Source organism: Engraulis encrasicolus, chromosome 1 (genome assembly GCF_034702125.1).
Source record: "Engraulis encrasicolus isolate BLACKSEA-1 chromosome 1, IST_EnEncr_1.0, whole genome shotgun sequence".
Lineage (NCBI taxonomy): Eukaryota > Metazoa > Chordata > Actinopteri > Clupeiformes > Engraulidae > Engraulis > Engraulis encrasicolus.
The window spans coordinates 10,606,190-10,626,471 of NC_085857.1; the positions used below are offsets into that span (position 1 = coordinate 10,606,190).

At 41.1% G+C, this 20,282-nt stretch overlaps 1 protein-coding gene across 4 annotated transcripts in view; it reads right to left on the bottom strand.

The window, feature by feature from the left end:
• The window catches only part of LOC134447235 (uncharacterized), a 104,391-nt gene that overhangs the window by 42,597 nt on the left and 41,512 nt on the right, over positions 1-20,282 (bottom strand). For all 4 annotated transcript variants that reach the window (XM_063196607.1, XM_063196600.1, XM_063196615.1 and 1 more), the window contains exons 24-33: positions 19,987-20,187; positions 19,237-19,452; positions 16,508-16,666; positions 12,365-12,568; positions 10,210-10,419; positions 5,520-5,741; positions 4,916-5,176; positions 4,224-4,379; positions 3,345-3,476; positions 2,237-2,410 (exon numbers count right to left, since the gene is read on the bottom strand). In XM_063196607.1, coding sequence (XP_063052677.1) covers positions 2,237-2,410; positions 3,345-3,476; positions 4,224-4,379; positions 4,916-5,176; positions 5,520-5,741; positions 10,210-10,419; positions 12,365-12,568; positions 16,508-16,666; positions 19,237-19,452; positions 19,987-20,187 — 1,935 coding nt within the window. The remainder of the gene's footprint in view (positions 1-2,236; positions 2,411-3,344; positions 3,477-4,223; positions 4,380-4,915; positions 5,177-5,519; positions 5,742-10,209; positions 10,420-12,364; positions 12,569-16,507; positions 16,667-19,236; positions 19,453-19,986; positions 20,188-20,282) is intronic.

Genomic DNA, 20,282 nt, shown 5'->3' on the forward strand with positions numbered 1-20,282 from the left:
CAGTTACAGGTTCCACTACCAGAAGCACATCCTGATGATCCATGACAATCTGGTCTGAAGGGAAAAGTGAAGGATGGAGATGGCCCATGAGGATGCAGGAAGTTCAGTTTCACCTCTCCGGTGCTCGGCATACATTCCTCAGCACATGCTAGCCACCAGTTGCCATCATATACAGCTACAACATACCCTTTGATGCTTGAAAATGTAACACATTCCTTTACTGAGCTCACTCTTTCAACTCTGCCTTCTCTGAATGCTGAAAATGGCCTAACTTCCACTGTGTCCATTGACAATGGGCAGAAGCTGTGTAGTTTTTGAGTACCTGGAATAGTTCTTGCAGATTCAAACCTTTTCAACAGGTTCTCAGCTTCATGATGGTACATCTCTGTTGTGGCAAACTGGCAATGGATGTTCTTGACATTATCCTTGACTGACTCCCTTGAACCAGGAACGTTTTTAAAACTATAGTTTTGTAATTCAAGATGCAATTCAATCATTTCACTGGAACAACCAGTGCAGGCCACAATCCATCCATTTGTATGCTACTACCAAGATCAGTTGAAACTGGGAAAAAAAATCTGTTTTGTTGTTATTTCAGACTGCAACATTCATGATTCAATTGCTGTACATCTGTTTCAGAAGCTCCTAATTCAGTTCCTCAGTGACACTTCATCAATGACAGAACGTCCAAAGAAGATCCTATATTTTTTCTGATGGCTGTGCTGTACAATATAAGAACCTTAAAAACACAACAAATTTGTGCCACCACGAGGCAGATTTTCACATACCTGCAGAGTGGCACTTTTTTTCCACATCACATGGCAAAGGTCCATGTGATGGCGTTGGAGGGACAGTTAAATGGCTTGCTGCACGAGCAAGTCTGCAACGTCCTATTGACAATTAAATTGTAACGCCATACCAACTGTTTGAATTTGTCAAGGATAATGTCAAGAACATCCATTGCCAGTTTGCCACAACAGAGATGTACCATCATGAAGCTGAGAACCTGTTGAAAGGGTTTGAATCTGCAAGAACTATTCCAGGTACTCAAAAACTACACAGCTTCTGCCCATTGTCAATGGACACAGTGGAAGTTAGGACATTTTCAGCATTCAGAGAAGGCAGAGTTGAAAGAGTGAGCCTAGTAAAGGAATGTGTTACATTTTCAAGCATCAAAGGGTATGTTGTAGCTGTATATGATGGCAACTGGTGGCTAGCATGTGCTGAGGAATGTATGCCGAGCACTGGAGAGGTGAAACTGAACTTCCTGCATCCTCATGGGCCATCTCCATCCTTCACTTTTCCCTTCAGACCAGATAGACTTGTCATGGATCATCAGGATGTGCTTCTGGTAGTGGAACCTGTAACTGCAACGGGACATACTTATACATTATCTACAAAAGACACAGCTGCTGCTTCAAATGCACTGGTAGAGTACAAAATGAGAGTGTAGCCATTGATTATCTCTTTAAAGTATGGTAAAGGGAAGATGGCACAGGTACACAGAGAAGGAATGTTCAAACATTCACATATCATCATTTGGTGTGTATAAATTGACATCTGCCTTAGTTTCTGAAACCTGGGACCATGGCCACTGACCATTTTTGTTTTGTTTTTGTTTTGTCATGTGATGCTACTATGGTATTACCATATTATTAGTAAGTGGTCTGTATGATGCCATATTTGTGAGTCAAATTCTCTCTGAAATGAATAACAAACCGAACACCAGCATTTTAGGTGCTGCTCATGACATTGCCGGCTACGTTTGGACAAGGAACTGGCCATTTTAAAATATGAGTTTTTTAGATATTCAATTTTTTATTTTTCAATTTATCATAATTCATATTCTGAGAGTAGTTGTATTCCAAGGTGATTGTGTAATATGTAGAGCCAGAAAAGAGCTTTCAAACAACACCACAGGCATCTTTTTGTGACTAACACTGACTGATATATTCAAGGCTGAATGTATAGTGTCCTACCCTCACATGTGAACCTTTCCTAGTCTGTTTCTCCCTTAATATTAATGTCAGATTCAAACCAATGCAGTTCTGGGGTGCTACCTTGCTACTGAAAAGGCACACCAAGTATGATTGAAATCCGGGTCGGTCGGGTCCCAAAGTGTCTGATTTCACGTGAAATGACCCTTTTATCCTATGAAAAACTTCATGAATCGCTGAAACGATTGTCATCATTTCAGACATCATTTCAATTAAAAAAATTAAAAAAATGTTCTTACATCCTTGACCTGACTGCGTCCCAAGACGACACCATGGCGTTTCTTCAGATGCTTCACCATGTTGGAGGTGGAGGAGCTTTGGCGCCTCTGGGTCTTATTGCAGTGACGACAGCAGACGGTGCCTTGGCTCAGGAGGGTGAAATGGCTCCACAACTCTGAATTACCGCCACGAGACTGCAAAAAGAAAACGCACACACAGAGATGTCACAAACAAACAAAACAAATAATAAAAATAATTTAAAGGTGCACTGAGTAAGATTTTTAGTTGTTTATTTCCAGAAATCATGCTGCCCATTCACAAATGTAACCTTTTTCGTGAATATTTAACACCACCATCAAATTCTAAGTATTCATTATGACTGCGAATATTGCATTTTTCATACATGAAAAGGGGATCTTCTCCATGGTCATGCATTTTGAATTTCCAGAAATTGACATTTTAAACTGGAAAAACTTATTTTACTTTGATCATACTGGTAAATATTAGATATATAGATCTATTCTGCTGCATGACTATTTCAAGTCAAGTCAAGTCATGACTTTCAAGTCATTATTTAGTAAATATTCATGAAAAGATCATATTTGGCAGTAGACTGTCCAATTTCAGTGAGCAGCAATACCCACTCTGGCCACATCCTACACAGTGCACCTTTAAAAAGCAAGAATGCTTGATTTGCTGTGCTGTGGGAATTGCACTGCTTGCATTTAAAACATGAATCGTGGTATTTTTGGGTCTTTTCGCAATGACAACACTAGACAGCATCTTTTGTTCAGAAGGGTTAAGTGACTCGATATCTTTGGCAGTGTCCTCTCCAGCCTGACAGCCCTTACATGGCGCTGTTGTGTGTTTTTATTTGAGTGCTGTGCTTGTGTGCATAGGTGTATGCATAGGTATGTGCATATATACTCTGTGCTCTCTCTCTGTGTGTGTGTGTGTGTGTGTGTGTGTGTGTGTGTGTGTGTGTGTGTGTGTGTGTGTGTGTGTGTGTGTGTGTGTGTTAGTAAATCAGATTAATCAGTATCAGAATTCTCTCTCTTGCTCTCTCTGTCTCTCTCTCCCTCTCTCGCTCTTCTTTCTCCTCTCTCGCTCTTCTTTCTCCTCTCTCACCTTCACCCCTCTCTGAGGCGTCTCCGTTGGCAGTTGAAGCTGCAACACGGAAGCGACTGCCGCCTCCACCCCATGTTCAGACGCACCATCAATGTTCACCTCCGTCTTGAATGTTTCAAAATGATTACCAGACTGGAAAACAAATAAACAGACAACATGTGATTGTCAAAAAAACAAAACAATAAATGGGCAATTCCAAGAAAATGGTTAAGTGATAAAACCTGCTGAAGTGGTAAACCTGTTAACCAATAGCACATGTGTCATTTACATTAAAAAAATACGGACAAGCATTGATTCCAGATGTAAATCCAGTAAAAAATCTGTCATTACGAGAAAGAATCCTGCACATGTTGAAGAGGGTGAACATATTGCAAAGGAAAAGTGGGGGGAAATATCACCAGAGAAACGCAAGAAGCTCATTGATGAGTTCAAGAAGCATTTGGAGGTCGTCATTGCCGACAAAGGGTGTGAAACCAAATATTAAGGACGGGTGCCAATATTGCTGCATATGCCCTTTTTCTTATTTTTCTTTGAAATTACAAAGTACCGTTTTTCACCCCAAAAATCAATTATCTATTGTTGCTTTAAAAGAGTGTTCAAATATTGTTTTCTTTTCTCTGTTGAACTGTTCATTCTCGTTTGCTGTCTGATGGTTTAGGGAGGGAAAAAAAACATTTGTGATTATTTGTGATTTTCAGTATGTACACTAACACTACGTCCTAATAACAATAATAATAACAATAACAATAATAATAATAATAATAATAATGTATATGAACTTTATTACAGGCTCAATAGGCAGAAACACAACATGGTATACATAAAAACAATAAAATAGTAATAAATACAAAAGAAACGTCTGAAGAAGTTCCAACTTACCAACATGGCGGGATGCTTCTTCTTCAGATGGCTCAGCATTATGGGGGTTTGCTTCTTAAGTCTCTTCTTGCAGTAGAGACAGGAGGCGGTGGTGAAGTCCAGCTCAGTCATGTGACGCCACACTTTTGAAAACTTAACTGGTTTGCTCGCCTTCGCCTTATGAAAAATATACACAAGATGATATTTTCTATATTAAAAAAAATATATTATAACAATAATGTGGGTTCTTTTGCTGTAACACGAGATATTTATTCGCGTTTAAGGGGTTAGTTTGCCGTTTAACACCATTTATACTTGCTGTACAGAAGCCTGGGAATTCCCCTGGTGCCTTGGCTTTCGTTTGATTAGCTGTGGGGTATGTGTACACAATGATAAATACATTGCCATGGGCTATCAGTTTAAATTTAGTTTATTAGGGACTATGTACAATTAAAACACAAATGTTGCCATTTCATTGTAATAGTAAGCCACACCTCCCCTACGAGAAGATGAACAGACAATTCCCATACTAAATCTCACTGGTGATTTAGGCTGCCGATAGCCAGGCGAACAGTACAATGGTTAAAAGTGAAATTTTGACATGCAGTGCTAATCTGAGAAGTTTGGTAGTTACTGCATCTTGTGCCCCCCCCCCAACCCAAAAAAGACCCAAGCGCTGCTGCTTTTTTTTGACAGTATGAAAATGATCTTACCGGTCTTTCCTTGCTTCCGATCACGGCTGGGTGATACATTTTCAGATGTTTCAGCATGTTGGAGGTGCACCCACCACGGCCCTTTGGCTGGGTCTTACTGCAGTGAAGACAGGAGACTGTGTCTTCGTTCAGGAACGTAAAATGATCCCACACAACGGACTGCTTTCGTCTTCCACTCTTTTCTCCACTCTCTGCTGGTTTCTTCTGTGTATGTTCCGTCTCATTCAACTCATGATCACCAGGCGTGGGTTCTTCGTTTTGCTGTAATGATGGACATTTGTTTGTATTTAAAAGGCTTAATTAGTTCGCCATTTTACACTGTTCTCAGATCATTTAAGAACGATGAAGAAATACTTTGCTGCAGCCAGCAGCTTGACTCGACTTGATGGTTAAAAGACTGAAAATATTCTTCTAATATTATTCTAAAACGGTAGGGCACTTGTCTACCATGCGGCTGACCCGGGTTCGATTCCCGGCCCTTCCCCGTCTCTGTCTCCCCTCTCACTTCCTGTCACCACCTTCACTATACTGTCATAAATAAAGTAAAAAATACCAAAAAAAAAAATATATATATATTTTTTTAAAAGACTGAAAATATTCTTACCGTCACTTCCTTGGTCGGAGGTTCTGCACCCGGATGATGAGACTTTAGATGCTTCCACAAGTTGGAGGTGGACCCAGAGCCGTCCCTGTGGTAGGTCTTTTGGCAGTGAAGACAGGAGACGATGTCTGCCTTCAGCAGGCTGAAATGACTCCACACAGTCGAGGATGTCCTTGGTCTGTCACTCTTCGCACATTCTGTCTCATTCACCTCATCTTTATCAGACTGGCAAATAAACAACATGAATCATTTTAATGAAATATAATAACAAAACTAGGTCCGCTCTTTGTTTTGCTGTTATGTGGGTCGTCTGCATTGAGGGCAAAGGGTTAAAGGGCAATTCCGGCCAGTTTGGATTCATATCCCATCTTGGGTGGACCCAGGGAAAAGGATGAAAGGTGAAACCGCGAGAAATTTTCATGAGTGCTGCGCAAAGTTGTTCAATTGCGCTGTTTTCGGTTAAACCCTGGCCCGTCGGGCAGGTATTTGACCTGTTTTAAAGCTCCTAGCGTGAATTAAACCCCTTTGAACGATTTGGCCGTGGTGTGTGGGTCCATACAAGTCGATCTAGTGGTTCACAGTTCCATTAGGTAGCACAGGTACGATACAACAGGAGTTTTCAAAACTGGCGCACCTACCTCTCTCAGCTTCCGCCTTCCAACTACGTCCGCAAAATGGTTTGCCAAAGTGATACTTCATAGTAATCCATTTTAATTTTGTCCACCAAAGACGAGCCACAAGAAACATATTCACACGTTCCCATGCCCTGTGTTGTTATCGTCTCGCAGATTCACTTCTCTGTCACTGAACGCAGTTTAGTGACGTCACGGTGTCACATGACTCCTGGAATGAATAATTCTTTATCTGTAACAAATATTCTGGTTCCAAAAAGATAACCATGGCCACCAAACTCTTCAATTTAACCACCCCAACGGATGATCCATCTCAAAATATCAAACAGTATATTACGACAGCGCCTCTCTCTCTTGCTTCTGTATAATAACTGGAATCAGCGAATTGCGTTCCTTCCAGGAGTCATGTGACACCGTGACATCACTAAACTGCGTTCAGTGACAGAGAAATGAATCTGCGAGACAGTAACAACACAGGGCATGGGAACGTGTGAATATGTTTCTTGTGGCTCGTCTTTGGTGGACAAAATTAAAATGGATTACTATGAAGTATCACTTTGGCAAACCATTTTGCGGACGTAGTTGGAAGGCGGAAGCTGAGAGAGGTAGGTGCGCCAGTTTTGAAAACTCCTGTTGTATCGTACCTGTGCTACCCAGGCCTGGACTGGGAGAACAAAATGGCCCGGGCATTTTTGGCCCAGACCGGCCCCTCATAATCAGCGGAGCACATGCGATTACTTATTGACCAAGCGGCGAAAAGGCGCAATATTCATGCATGAGTCTCTCTTTCAGCTACCAGAAAACACCAGGAAATGTGTGCTGACTATATCAACTATTTATTTAAAATGAATCTTAGTTTGGCCAGTGGTTTAGAAATGCAATAGATGACCACACTCACAGCAAAAGTAATCTAGGCCTACTCTACTTCTCTCTCTCACTCAACCTCATCCTGGCCTGGTTTGACTAGATGAGAAGAGGGAGATAGATTATTTATCACAATGTATGCAGCACTTGCAAAATATTCAAATTAATATAGTATTCAGTGTATTGTTTGTCTAGTAATTTATACAATACAGATGTTTGTGTCACAAGTCTTATTTTCTCTTGCTGATCCATGGGCACCAGAGGAGGTGCGACAGGCAGCAATGCCCAGCAGGTATTAACAGCTACCTGTACAATCCTGAGTGTATAGCCTACTCATAAATTGACCTAGACTAATGTTAAATTGAGGGTTTCTTCTAACAGGTGCATTAGAAGATGGGTTAATTTCCTGTTATCAAAATGCATCTCTCATTGCATAAGGAAGCTACTTTAATAGCTTGAATGATGAAAGAAAATCATGAACTGCCTATCACCACAATGCTTTAGTGTGTCAAATATGTTAAGAAAGCATTAACATACTGAAGTTTCAAAATGAGCAGTGCTGAAAGTGGTAGGCTACATAAAATAGTCTACAGATAAAACTGTATCAAAAGCTTATTCAAAAGAAATTCTTCAATCATTTATCATTTCTAATTGTCCTGGATAAAATAACAGCTGAGAGAGATAGAGAGAGAGATGCTAGGTCTTTACCTATAGAATATGGTTTGATTGTGCTCCAAGAATTTAAAAAAAAATCAGTTTGGCAAACCTTTTCCACACGCGAGACGCGACAACCGTTACACGACATATGGACATTTTCACTGCGTGGTAAATGTGATTACGCAAACGATCGCTGAATATTTAGTGAGAGTAGGCATGAGTTTGACAGTCTTCGAAACGCATTTGGTACACGGAATGTTTTAGAACAACACCACTGGTGTCCCATTTAATGCTATACATTTGGCACACTGCCGTGGCTACTATATTGTTAATATTATTCACGTCCGTGGTTTGGTGTATGGGATGTTTGTCTTCTCAAATGTCCGTGAGTCGTGCGACCGGATCAAAGCACTCAAGCACACTTATAGTGGTGGGAATTAATGGCCTATTTAATATTAATGTTTAATGCTGAAGTGAGAGTTGGGGAAAGCATGGAGTATCCTAAAGTTTGAAAGACTTGACTCATACCTGTCAGGGCTCGTAGAGGCTACTACTGCCGCTTCACCTGCTGTCTCCTAGCGTGCTCCTTCACTTCCAACATGCAGAAGTTGTTGTCCCTCTCCTGCTGCTACAACACTACATGCGTGAACACATTATCTTGCCTCTGCTGCAAGTTTTTTTCATCCCTTTTCCGCAAGCTTTTCCACACCACCTTTTAGTTTTAGTCTCTCCATCGCTTGTGTCTCAAATTTGCGCGCGTAATGCATGGTAGGGGTGGGGCCGCAATGAATAGTTAAAGCGATGGTTCGGAGTAGAATCACCCTAATGCAATTTGAACCGTGACACCCATCCACCTTTACACCCGAAGTGTTTTCTGCCGCAGGCTTACATCAACAGAGTTGCCGTGTTATTCGATGTTTATTCCGGTTAGCTTGACTCAAGCGCATATGGATACTGGGCACCGTCTCCAAACTTTCCCCACAAAAATAACATGTCATGACACCAAACTTCTGCAGTAGCACAAATATGGTCTGTACTCACGAAACGAAGCATTTGGAAGTTTGGAAATAGTCCAGGAGTTTATTATTATCAACACAAGCCGAATAGCTTCTCTGCTGCTAAAGCTGCGCCAACGTTACTTCCGTCATCTAAGACAAGCATGTAAGAGTCCTCAACGAAGCTCATAATATGCACAATGAAAAGTGAATTCAGCATCAGTATTGATAACGAAAATCCTTGTCTAATTGATAGTAGGTAAGATTTGAAATAATCTTTTAAGTATTGCCTTGAAAATATAAGCCTTAATCACAATTCAGTGAAAACTTTTTTTAACACTCTCGTCTGGAAGTTTGTTGAAGACTTTTACGGGCTTGTCTCATATGACGGAAGTAACGTTGGCACAGCTTTAGCAGCAGAGAAGCTATTCAGCTTGTGTTGATAATACTAAACTCCTGGACTATTTCCAAACTTCCAAATGCTTCGTTTCGTGAGTACAGACCATATTTGTGCTACTGCAGAAGTTTGGTGTAATGACATGTTATTTTTGTGGGGAAAGTTTGGAGACGGTGCCCAGTATCCATATGCGCTTGAGTCAAGCTAACCGGAATAAACATCGAATAACACGGCAACTCTGTTGATGTAAGTCTGCGGCAGAAAACACTTCGGGTGTAAAGGTGGATGGGTGTCACGGTTCAAATGGCATTAGGGTGATTCTACTCCGAACCATCGCTTTAAGTCCGACTCAGATGCACCAATGGGCCACCCCCTCCCTCTAGCCCCTTTATGTGTGGGCTGATGTCATTGGAGGAGGGCCGAGGGCCGTCAGCACGAAATTGTGGGCCTCCGGTCAATTTTTTTTAAAAAAAACATTAATAACAATTATTTTTAAAAACCGACATCACCGGCCCTCTAGGGGCGTCGGCCCACCGGGATTTTGCCCGGTTTGCCAGATTGCCAGTCCACCCCTGGTGCTACCTAATGGAACTGTGAACCACTAGATCGACTTGTATGGACCCACACACCACGGCCAAATCGTTCAAAGGGTTTTAATTCACGCTAGGAGCTTTAAAACAGGTCAAATACCTGCCCGACGGGCCAGGGTTTAACCGAAAACAGCGCAATTGAACAACTTTGCGCAGCACGCATGAAAATTTCTCGCGGTTTCGCCTTTCATCCTTTTCCCTGGGTCCACCCAAGATGGGATATGAATCCAAACTGGCCGGAATTGCCCTTTAAGCTTAGCTTGTCATTTTACACTGTTTTCAGATAGTCTGTGACGAAATAATGTTCATTGAGTCCTATGAGGCAGCTCAATGTTAATCAATGTTAACTGCTAGCTTGGAGGTAAAATTTGCCCTGCCACACACTCAGAGAACGGCTTAAAGTACAGGAGAAAGGTAAAACTCAAAGGTAACTCAAGGGGAGGATTAATATGAGCTATTTCTAAAGATGGGTCAGTATCACTTTAAAGGTTCTGCTGCACAGATGCTGCAGGCAGATCCTCAATGGGTTCAAAGACTGCTTAAAAAAAAAAATCTTACCGTTGCTTTCTTGGTCTCAGTGAGAGTCTCAACCACGGTCGGATGGGATTTTCTCAGATGAACCCACAGGTTAGAAGTGGACCCGTTGGGGTCCTTTTTTAAGCTGCTTTTGCAGTGAACACAGGAGACGTTGTCATCGTCCAGGAGAAAAAAATGATTCCACACAACAGAGGGTGGCTTTGGTCCTTCTGTCTCACTCACAACACCAGGCTGGAAATTAAACACAACATGTTAAAGTTTAAAAAAAAAAAATTGCTGCAATGCGAGACAATTGATTCAATTGAAAGACTTTCAAACTGCTTTCAGATCATTTGTGATGAAGAAAAGGCTATTGAATGTTGCAGAGCAAACTATTGGGATCAATTGAAGGCTAAAAGGTCTCCAAATTCAGTCCTCACACATGGTGTTCCTCAAGGCTCAGTTCTAGGCCCCCTACTCTTCATCATTTATATTCTTCCCCTTGGTAACATTCTCCGAAAACATGGCCTAAATTTTCATTGTTATGCAGATGACACCCAAATTTACATTCACACCAAACCCTCCCATCCACTCCCCCTCGCTAACTTAACAACCTGCCTAAATGAAATTAGTAATTGGATGACCCAAAATGTTCTTAAACTTAATCAAAACAAAACCGAAGCCATCATCATCGCCACTCCATCATTACTTAAAAAGATAAATCTTTCTCAGTTCTCTATCCCTGACTATTTTACCTCCACTTCCTCTGAAGTAAGAAATCTGGGCGTCATCATCGACTCCTCGCTCTCCTTTGAATCCCATATTAAACAACTCACCAAAACTGCGTTTTTCCACCTTAAAACCATCTCCAGACTCCGCCCTTCTCTTACCCCTACCTCTGCTGAGACCCTCATCCACGCTTTCGTAACCTCCAGATTAGATTATTGCAATGCCCTACTCACTGGTCTCCCTACTAAATTGATTAACCGTCTACAATACATTCAGAACTCAGCAGCTAGATTACTCACACACACCAGACCCTGGCATCACATTACCCCTATCCTCTATCAATTACACTGGCTTCCTATCCAGTCACGTATCCATTTTAAAATTCTCCTCCTTGTATACAAGGCCCAGCACAACCTTGCACCCTCCTACATCACAAGTCTCCTCACCCCATACAATCCCACCCGCACACTACGCTCCACTGACTCACTCCTCCTTACAGTTCCCTCCACACACCTGCGCACCATGGGCGACAGGGCATTTAGTGTTGTTGGCCCCAAACTTTGGAATTCACTCCCACTGTCTCTTCGACAGTGTTCTTCACTATCTACTTTTAAATCCAAGCTGAAGACACACCTTTTCATTTCTGCTTTTCCCCTTCATTGACAGGCACTTCCACTATATTTTAATCATCAGTTTATTTTTAATTTTACATATTATAATTTTTTTCCCTCATTTTATTTTATTTTCAAATGCATTCTACTTCTTTTTCTTACTTGAAAACATTTATCTTTATTGTACTTTTATTTCTATTTCATTTATGCATTTTAATTACTCTCCTATTGTTAATTCACTGAAGCTTTGTTTTACTTTTCCTACTGTTATGTATTTGTTTTGATTGTAAAGTGTCCTTGGGTATCTTGAAAGGCGCTCAAAAATAAAATGTATTATTATTATTATTAAAAGCAGTATTTCAATTTTGCTGTGACAACGCTGTGTTACAAACAATTGCTTCGCAAAAAATGTCAAGTGATTGTGACTAGCAGAGGAATCATAAATGACCACAGACAAAACACTTGTTTAAAGAGATCCTACAAGCTGGTGTTCGCAAAAGGCAAGTCAACGTCATGCAAAGTCTTGTATATTCATGATCTTACATTGGGCTTTTGAAGTTTTAGCGGTATAGATGGGTTTTCAGTGTTTATCAACACAAAGTTATGAGGAGGGGCAAGACACTGGCAGCCAACCACGTGAGCTATTTTTTTGACCAACAGCAGTTTCCAACTATCAGAGATTGTTGTGTGCAGCTAGGTTCGCACAGTCAGGTTATAAACAAAATTTAGAACCCATATGTAGTGTATAACACATGTCATAAAGACATAATTCCCCACGACGGAAAAAAAAATAGAAATCAAACCGGTACTTGGTGCTAAAATGATTGGGTCAAAAGATCCAAGAAAAATATTCTTACCCCTAATTCCTTAGGATGATACTTTCTCAGATGTTTCAACATGTTTGTGGTACCCATACTCTTGAGGTACGACTGGGTCTTGTCGCAGATAAGACAGGAGACTGTGTTTTCATCCAGGAATGTAAAATGATCCCACACAATGGAATGCGGCTTTGACCCTTCGCTCTCCGCGTGTTCCATCTCGCTCGCTTCCTGATTTCCTGACTGGAAAATAAAACACAGCATTTTTACATTTAAATAGGTGGGTGGTTTGTTTTGCTGTAATGTGGGACATTTGTTTCTATTGAAAGGGTTAAGATAACATAGTTTTGAGCAAATAACATGATAAATAACGAATAAAGTGATATTCCACGCTAAAGGCGTCGCATCTCTGCCGAATAAGTTCTTCTAGCTATTATAATAACTTTGGCGTTGACTAAATAACAACAATGCTGCGCAAAACAACTGCTGCCATTTCTGAAATCTGCGTGGTGCAGCTCCTGGCGGGAAGGTTGCACTATGCAGGGCTCTAGAGTGCGACTATTTTGGCATCACATGCTCCCATTTTTTTCAATAGTGCGCCTAAAAACAGGGCTGTAGAGTCAGTGCTTGAAGTGTGGGGGGACTTTTTTTCACTACAACCACTGTCTAGAGTGCAACTAATTTGGTCACACATGCTCCCATGATTTTCAATAGAGCGCCTAAAAAAAAAATTGCACAGCACTTTTTCGGCAACACAGAATACACATTATACTGATGGTGTACTAAACTTAATATTAGTTTTTGCTGCTACTAAGTATTGTACCCGAAACACAACTACATTGCCTTTTTGACAATGACAATAAACTCTTGATTGATTGATTGATTGATTGATACAATTAATAGTCATTGTTCTGCTTAGCCCATTCTGGGCCAGTTTTTGCTTCATTAATTTGGGCAGTTTAAATGGTTCTTTTAAGATGATTCCAAATAAGTTCATTTAATTAATGTGAAATTATATGTAATGTAATTATATATAATGGTAAGTCAGATAATGGTAAGATTCATTGAAACGTTATGTATTTAATAACTCTACTCTACAATAAGTAGAAATGGTATTGACGTCACTAGGAAGTTGACGATGTGAACTTTCCTCGTGAATACTCTGTTTACAGTTTTGACAGTTGACAGTTCAGTTGACAAAGTTAGATGCCACAGTTACAGGGATTAAAGTAAAAAAAAATCTTGAGCCTGAACTTTTTGGTGCGTCCACGCGACCCTATACGATACACGGTGAAACGAGAATTTCATTGCTTTTTAAGCTTAGTATTTACAATTATATTTATCTTATTTATCTTATTCTGATGTGGGTGCCATGTCAGGGTCAAAATGATGAATGACTTAATGGCTTTTGCAACTTGAATAGGGCCTACCAAGGAGACCAAAAGGGTGTCAATAACGCTAATCATTATTACATAATTACATACTTATTATGCATAATATTGTAGTCACATGGACTATTTCATCACAAAAGCATGAGAAAAGTATGTGTGGCAGAATATGACCAACAAAGATTGAAATACCATGACATGTTAGATACATAACAGGTAAAAGCATAATCTTTGGTTACTTGGTCCTAAGTGTTTAATCCTGCCTTAAAAGAAAAGAAAATGCAAATGCCTGGACATGGCTGAATAATAATGCAAAATACCTTTAGTTTTAACGAATTACAAATGCAAATCAACTTAATTCATTAATGTCATTTTGGTGGCTACTATGGACTAGATGTTGTCTGTGTCTGTAGATAGATGGGTTCTAGGTTTCTCAGCTGTACAGTCAGTCTGAATAGAGCCTTGGATAGAGCTAGCTCTAGGTCAGAATTTGGGGTGCCTGCCCTGTAAATATTTTGGCTACTCTCCTATGGGGCTATTCTCAGAAAAAAGACTGCCTTGCTTCATCATCAAGCTCAAGTTGTTCTGTCCATCACCAGAGAGCAGTGTTCTTGTTAGCCTTCAATCAATGACTAGAATTCCACTGAAAACTAAAGGCCATTAACAGATTGTTAAACGCCATCAACAAGCCATTATGTGACATATTATTTAACGATCTCACAATCATCATGAAAACGGCACCTTGAGATGTGAATGTAGACTAAAAACGTGCCAATGACAGGAATTATACACCCAACAACCAAACCTGTATTATACTACAGCTAGTGGGATGAAACTGTCTGCATGCAGACTGCCCACTTGCTAGGCGCTATTTGAGTCACTTTTTAAGTTGAACACAGCGCCAATGTCAATACTTTTGCACTGTTTTTTTCCATCGGAGATAATATCGGTTAATATGTAGGTGGTGTTTATAAGTAACCCGACTCCTCTTAGCTAAAACATTAGCATAAAAGTTCGGTAGTTAGCGCGCTAACAAAACTCAGCATGAGTGTGGCATCTGCAACATGCTGAAGTGAAACTAAGCTTTTTTGTTAAATTCTAACGAATAACAAATGATTCTCTTACTGTTGGTGTTCTCACAAGTAGTTGTAGATTGAAGCACATCTTCCTACAACCTCTTCCAACAACCCCAGAAAGTAATCTGGTGATTGATTCAGGAATCACGCTATCCAGCCATTATTTTGAATGGAACTACCGGTAGCATAAATGCACAGGCAGTGGTTGACATTAGGAGATGAGACACAGATGAACGGTCTGCTCGCCCGCTCCACACTCCGGGAGATGCTGTGACAGCTCTGTATTAGTCTAAGTTTGGTTCAGAAATTATGAAAAGACACAGAGGGATCGAACGTCTGTGGAAAAAACAGAACCTTGTGTGTTGTTGACAGCTAATTATTAGCACTGCGCAGAGAAGCTCCATCAACACTGTATGCTTATCGACATTCTGTAGGCTATGTCCAAACACACAATGTCCAGTTTAATTTATGTTTTTGACGACAACGGCATCACCAATCCATAGCATGCAGTTTAGTTATCTTTACACATATTTCTGCTCATAGAGCAGTAAACGGTGCAAGGTGCCTTGCCATGTAGAGCGAGTTGTTGACACTGCTCTGTGACCGCGGCATGAGAGCGGCGAGTCGGCGACTGCTAGTAGACCGGGGTGAGGTGGTCCGACTCGAGCGAGATACTGAAGTAGCACGCTTTCCTAAGACCTGCCCCCTTCTTCTTCTGATTGGTTAACAATGTTAGTTTTAGTGCACTCCTTTGATACCATTGGCTGACAAACGCAGGAGGGATTTCGGTTGCCTTTTTATTTATTTATTTACCGTCAATTTATCTCCGAGGATTTTTATTTTTTTTAACCCACGGTCAATCGCTGCAAGCCGGAAATCCGGCATGGTGCCGGAGAACTTTAATCCCTGCAGTTATGATCGCCCAACTTGGCATACGTTCAATTTCACAGAAAGCTTAGTTAAGCTATTGCTGCAACCCATAGTCGGCCAGTTTCAGAAAAAAAATCTTCACAGGGTCACAGTGAGCGTTAATCTTGCGATGAAAAACTTTTGTTAAAAGCATTGTTAAAAGGGGGTTGCGTTAACGTAACAATAACGTGATAACTTTGACAGCTCTAGTCTAAACAGAACATGAGCCTGAAAAGGGGGGGGGGGGGGTCGTCTTGTACACAGGGTCATCTCATATTCAGGCCAATACGATTAGTAATCATGCAGACAAACCGAATCGGCCACTGATCACTGCAGATGGGTCAAGCGGAGAGAATTGGATGATGGGGGTGACTTAAAACTGAAGCGATGCAGTCAGAAATGTTTGGGGTGCAAATAAAAATGTTTTAGGCGCACCAATGCAACCACAGCAAAAAGTTAGTCAAGAACCTTTTGGTGCTTAAAAGGTTGGACAGAGGTCTGGGTCAAAAGACTGAAAATATCGGTAACACTTTATTTTAGGGATACATCTATTAGCACTAATACATGCAATGTTGTAAGTAACTTGTAAGGCATGTACTAAGCAAACACTAAGGCCTACTAGGTCCTTACGAAGGTTCAATTGGTAATAAATCCCTTATTGTGCATGAACAAGACATTTGCGAATACATGCCTAACAAATGTTTGATTTTGCTTTGTACATGCCTTACAAGTTACTTATACAGGGACATTGTATGTATTAGTGCTAATAGATGTATCCCTAAAATTAAGTGTTACCAAAATATTCTTACCTCTAATTCCTCAGGATGATATTTTCTCAGATGATTCATCATGTTTGTGGTGTTCCCACATTTTGTCTGGGTCTTGTCGCAGTGAAGACAGGAAACAGTACTTTCGTCCAGGATCGTCCAATGATTCCACACAATGGAAGGTTTCCTTGTCACATTTTGCTGTAATGCAAGACATTTGTTTCAATTGAAATAGTTAGTCTGCCGTTTCAAACAGTTTTCTGACCCTTTGTGATGAAGAAAAGGCTATTGAATGTTGTGAAGCAAACTACTCGGATCAATTGGAGGCTAAAACCGCTTCCATCATTTGGAGCTATTTCACTTGAGACTTGAAGAGTGGTCACGACTAGCAGAGGAATCACAAACAACCACCCAAAACACTTGCTTGAAGAGCTCCTACAAGCTAGATGGCACAGCTATGATCGCCCACCGTGGCACACGTTGAATTCTACAGAAAGCCGAAGTCTGTAAGTAACCCTTTTAAAAATGAGTAATGAGTTAACTTCCGTAGCTTGTATAAAGTGACTGTAACAGAATTTATTTATGCAGTCCTGACAAGCATAATGAGAATGAGAGAGAAGCTGCAATAATATGGACCCAGCAAATAGGAGGAGACATAGAGGTAGAAAATAACACTAGAGAGGACCCCGCCCCCCGTTTTACGGCAATCTGTAGCGGCCATTATCTGTAGGTAGATCAGAGAAATGGAAATTAACGGAGAGCGAGGCTCACCTCTGTCAAAAATGGCTTAATCATGTGAAAATGTCCATCAACACACTATACAAGGACAATAGTTGAAATGTGTTGCTAACTATGTTCATAAAAGATATTATTTGATTTTTAAATGTATTTTATCGACTCATATGATTTAAGTAGATATTTAGCCTGTCATTTCAAATCTGGTCTTTGATTAAAGTGTTACTTCATATTTACACAGTTTTAGTCAATTTCTTGACAGGGGTGGGCGTGTTCTCCAATGTCTTGCATTGCCTGAAGGTACCTACACTACCTACGGAAGTTGGGAAGCTCCAGCTGCCATTTCCCAGTGCTGTCGCAAATTGCTGTGTCCTCTCTAGTGTTATTTTCTACCTCTATGTGAGGAGACCTCAGTTGTTGTCAACAAGAAAATGGCACATTTGATACAGTGTTATCATATGCAACAGCCAATAAAAAGTCTTCAAGTTGCTCAAAATGTTGTTTATAGTCTTAAGATGGACTTGGGATTCAAAATGAACTATTTGGGGACCGCTTAAAAGTATGAAGTGCTCATAAAAATCGTTTTGGAGTAGCACTGGTTAGCTGCCAGCAGAGCAAAAGCCACCATCAGTTTTAGCAGCTAGCTACAGCTAACGTTAAACCAATTTAAAGTCCTTCAACACACTGTTTGCAATCAAATGTGGGCCATAACTTTCAAAATCGAGGCATAGAGAGCTTTGTAAATCATCTATTTACAGGCTGATACAGTCCTTACTGTCTACCTCATTGACGTGTGGCAATGCAACAGACTGGAAGCTCCTGGTACGGAGGAGCAAGCCCCTGGGGTGCATTGGAAAGCGTAGTTGTTAGCAGTTCGCAACTTCGGTAGTTGCCAATGGGATATTGCATTGTAACCAACAAAGTAGCTAACATAGTTAGCAACTACGCTTTCCAGAAATGCATCACAGAAGAGTGAGACAATGGGGAGGGGCACGGCATGAGGCTTTGCTGGTGTCCTCTGTAACAGGGCATGCTGGAAATTGCAGTTAAGCTATCGCTGCAACCCTTAGTCGGCCAGTTTATGAAAAAACATTTCACAGGGTCACAGTGAGCGTTAGTCTTGCAATAAAAAAATATCGCCGTTAACGTGACAATAACGCAATAACTTTGACAACTCTAATCTAAACAGACCATGAGCCTGAAAAGGGGGGGGTCATCTTGTACACAGGGTCATCTAATATTCAGGCCAATACGGTTAGTAATCATGCAGACAAACCGAATCGGCCACTGATCACTGCAGCTGGGTCAAGCGGAGAGAATTGGGTGGTGGGGGGGTGACTTAAAACTGAAGCAATGCAGTCAAAAATGTTTGGGGTGCAAATAAAAATGTTTTAGGAGCACCAGTGCAACCAGAGCAAAAAGTTAAGGAGGGCATACACTGTGCGACATTTTCACTCGTGGGTATTGAGCTCCTGCTCACACTGCACGAGGGAATTTCACGATTTAAAAGTTCACATCTCACGACTCACGTCCTCACACTATACGAGCCGACAGTCGGATGCGAGCAGAATGCTCCCACTGCGCGGCGCGACAGGCATGTTTCCCGGGTCTGCAGAGGAGGGAACATGCGCACCTGAGGTGAAGACGAGGACGCGCTCAACAGCGAATCGCACGGCCCTATTAATTTGTGCATGTGTAGTGTCAAATCGGGTCGTAGCACGGCTTTAACTGTGTGATTTACTCACGAGGCACGACCAGGATTTTAAACAGTTTTGATTTTCCTGCCACCCTACGATTGCGCAATCGTGAGGTGAAATCGTTTGTCGTTACCCCATGTACACTAGACGATGTGAGACTCACGATTGACCTGCGATTGAGCAAGAAATCGCCCCGACTCTCAAAAACTCGTGCGAGTGACAAATCGTGGCAAAATCGGGCAAAAAGTCGCACAGTGTAGGCCCAGCTTTAGTCAAGAGCCTTTTTGTGCTTAAAAGGTTGGAGAGAGCTCTGAGTCAAAAGACTGAACATATTCTTACCCCTAATTCCTCAGGATGATGTTTTTTCAGGTGTGTCAACATGTTTGTGGTGTTCCCACAGTTTGGCTGGGTCTTGCCGCAGTGACGACAGGAAACAGTGCTTTCGTCTAGGACGGCAAAATGATTCCACACGATGGAAGGTTGCCTTGTTCTTTCTCTCTCTTTGTCTTCCACTGTTCTTTGTGTTTGTGTCTCATTCTCGTCATGATTACCAAGCTGGAAAATAAACACAACATATTACAGTTTAACAAAAATATTTTGCTGTAATGCAAGACATTTTGTATCAATTGAAATGGTTAGTCTGTCATTTCAAACCGTTTTCTGATCCTTAGTGATGAAGAAAAGGCTATTGAATGTTGCGAAGCAAACTACAGGGATCAATTGGAGGCTAAAACGGCTTCCATCATTTGGAGCTGTTTCACTTGAGACTTGCTGAGTGGTCGCGACTAGCAGAGGAATCGCTAACGACCACCCAAAACACTTGTTTGAAGAGTTGCTACAAGCATTAGCACTGCTAGCTTTGGCAGAAAACAAGTCGACGTCGTACAAAGTCTCGCATTAAAATCTTACGTTGGGCTTTTTAAGTCACAAAGCACAACAGACACTTGGCTGCGGTAGAATCATAAATGGAGCAGAATGCAGTCCATAGAGATGCTGGGGCATGCTATACATTAACTGCTATCAAATTCCATCTTATTTTTTCCAAGCTTTGGAGAGAGCTCTGGGTCAAAATACTGAAAATATTCTTACCCCTAATTCCTCAGGATGATATTTTTTCAGATGTGTCAACATGTTTGTGGTGTTCCCATTGTGTCGCTGGGTCTTGCCGCAGTAACGACAGGAAATAATGTCGTTGTCCAGGGTGGTAAAATGATTCCACACAATGGAAGACTTTGGTCTTCCACTTCCACTCTCTCTGTTTTCCAACTCACTCTCATCATAATTACCACACTGCAAAATAAACACAACATATTACAGTTAAAAAATATTTTGCTGTAATGCAAGACATTTGTTTCAATTGAAATAGCTGGCTTGCCATTTCAAAC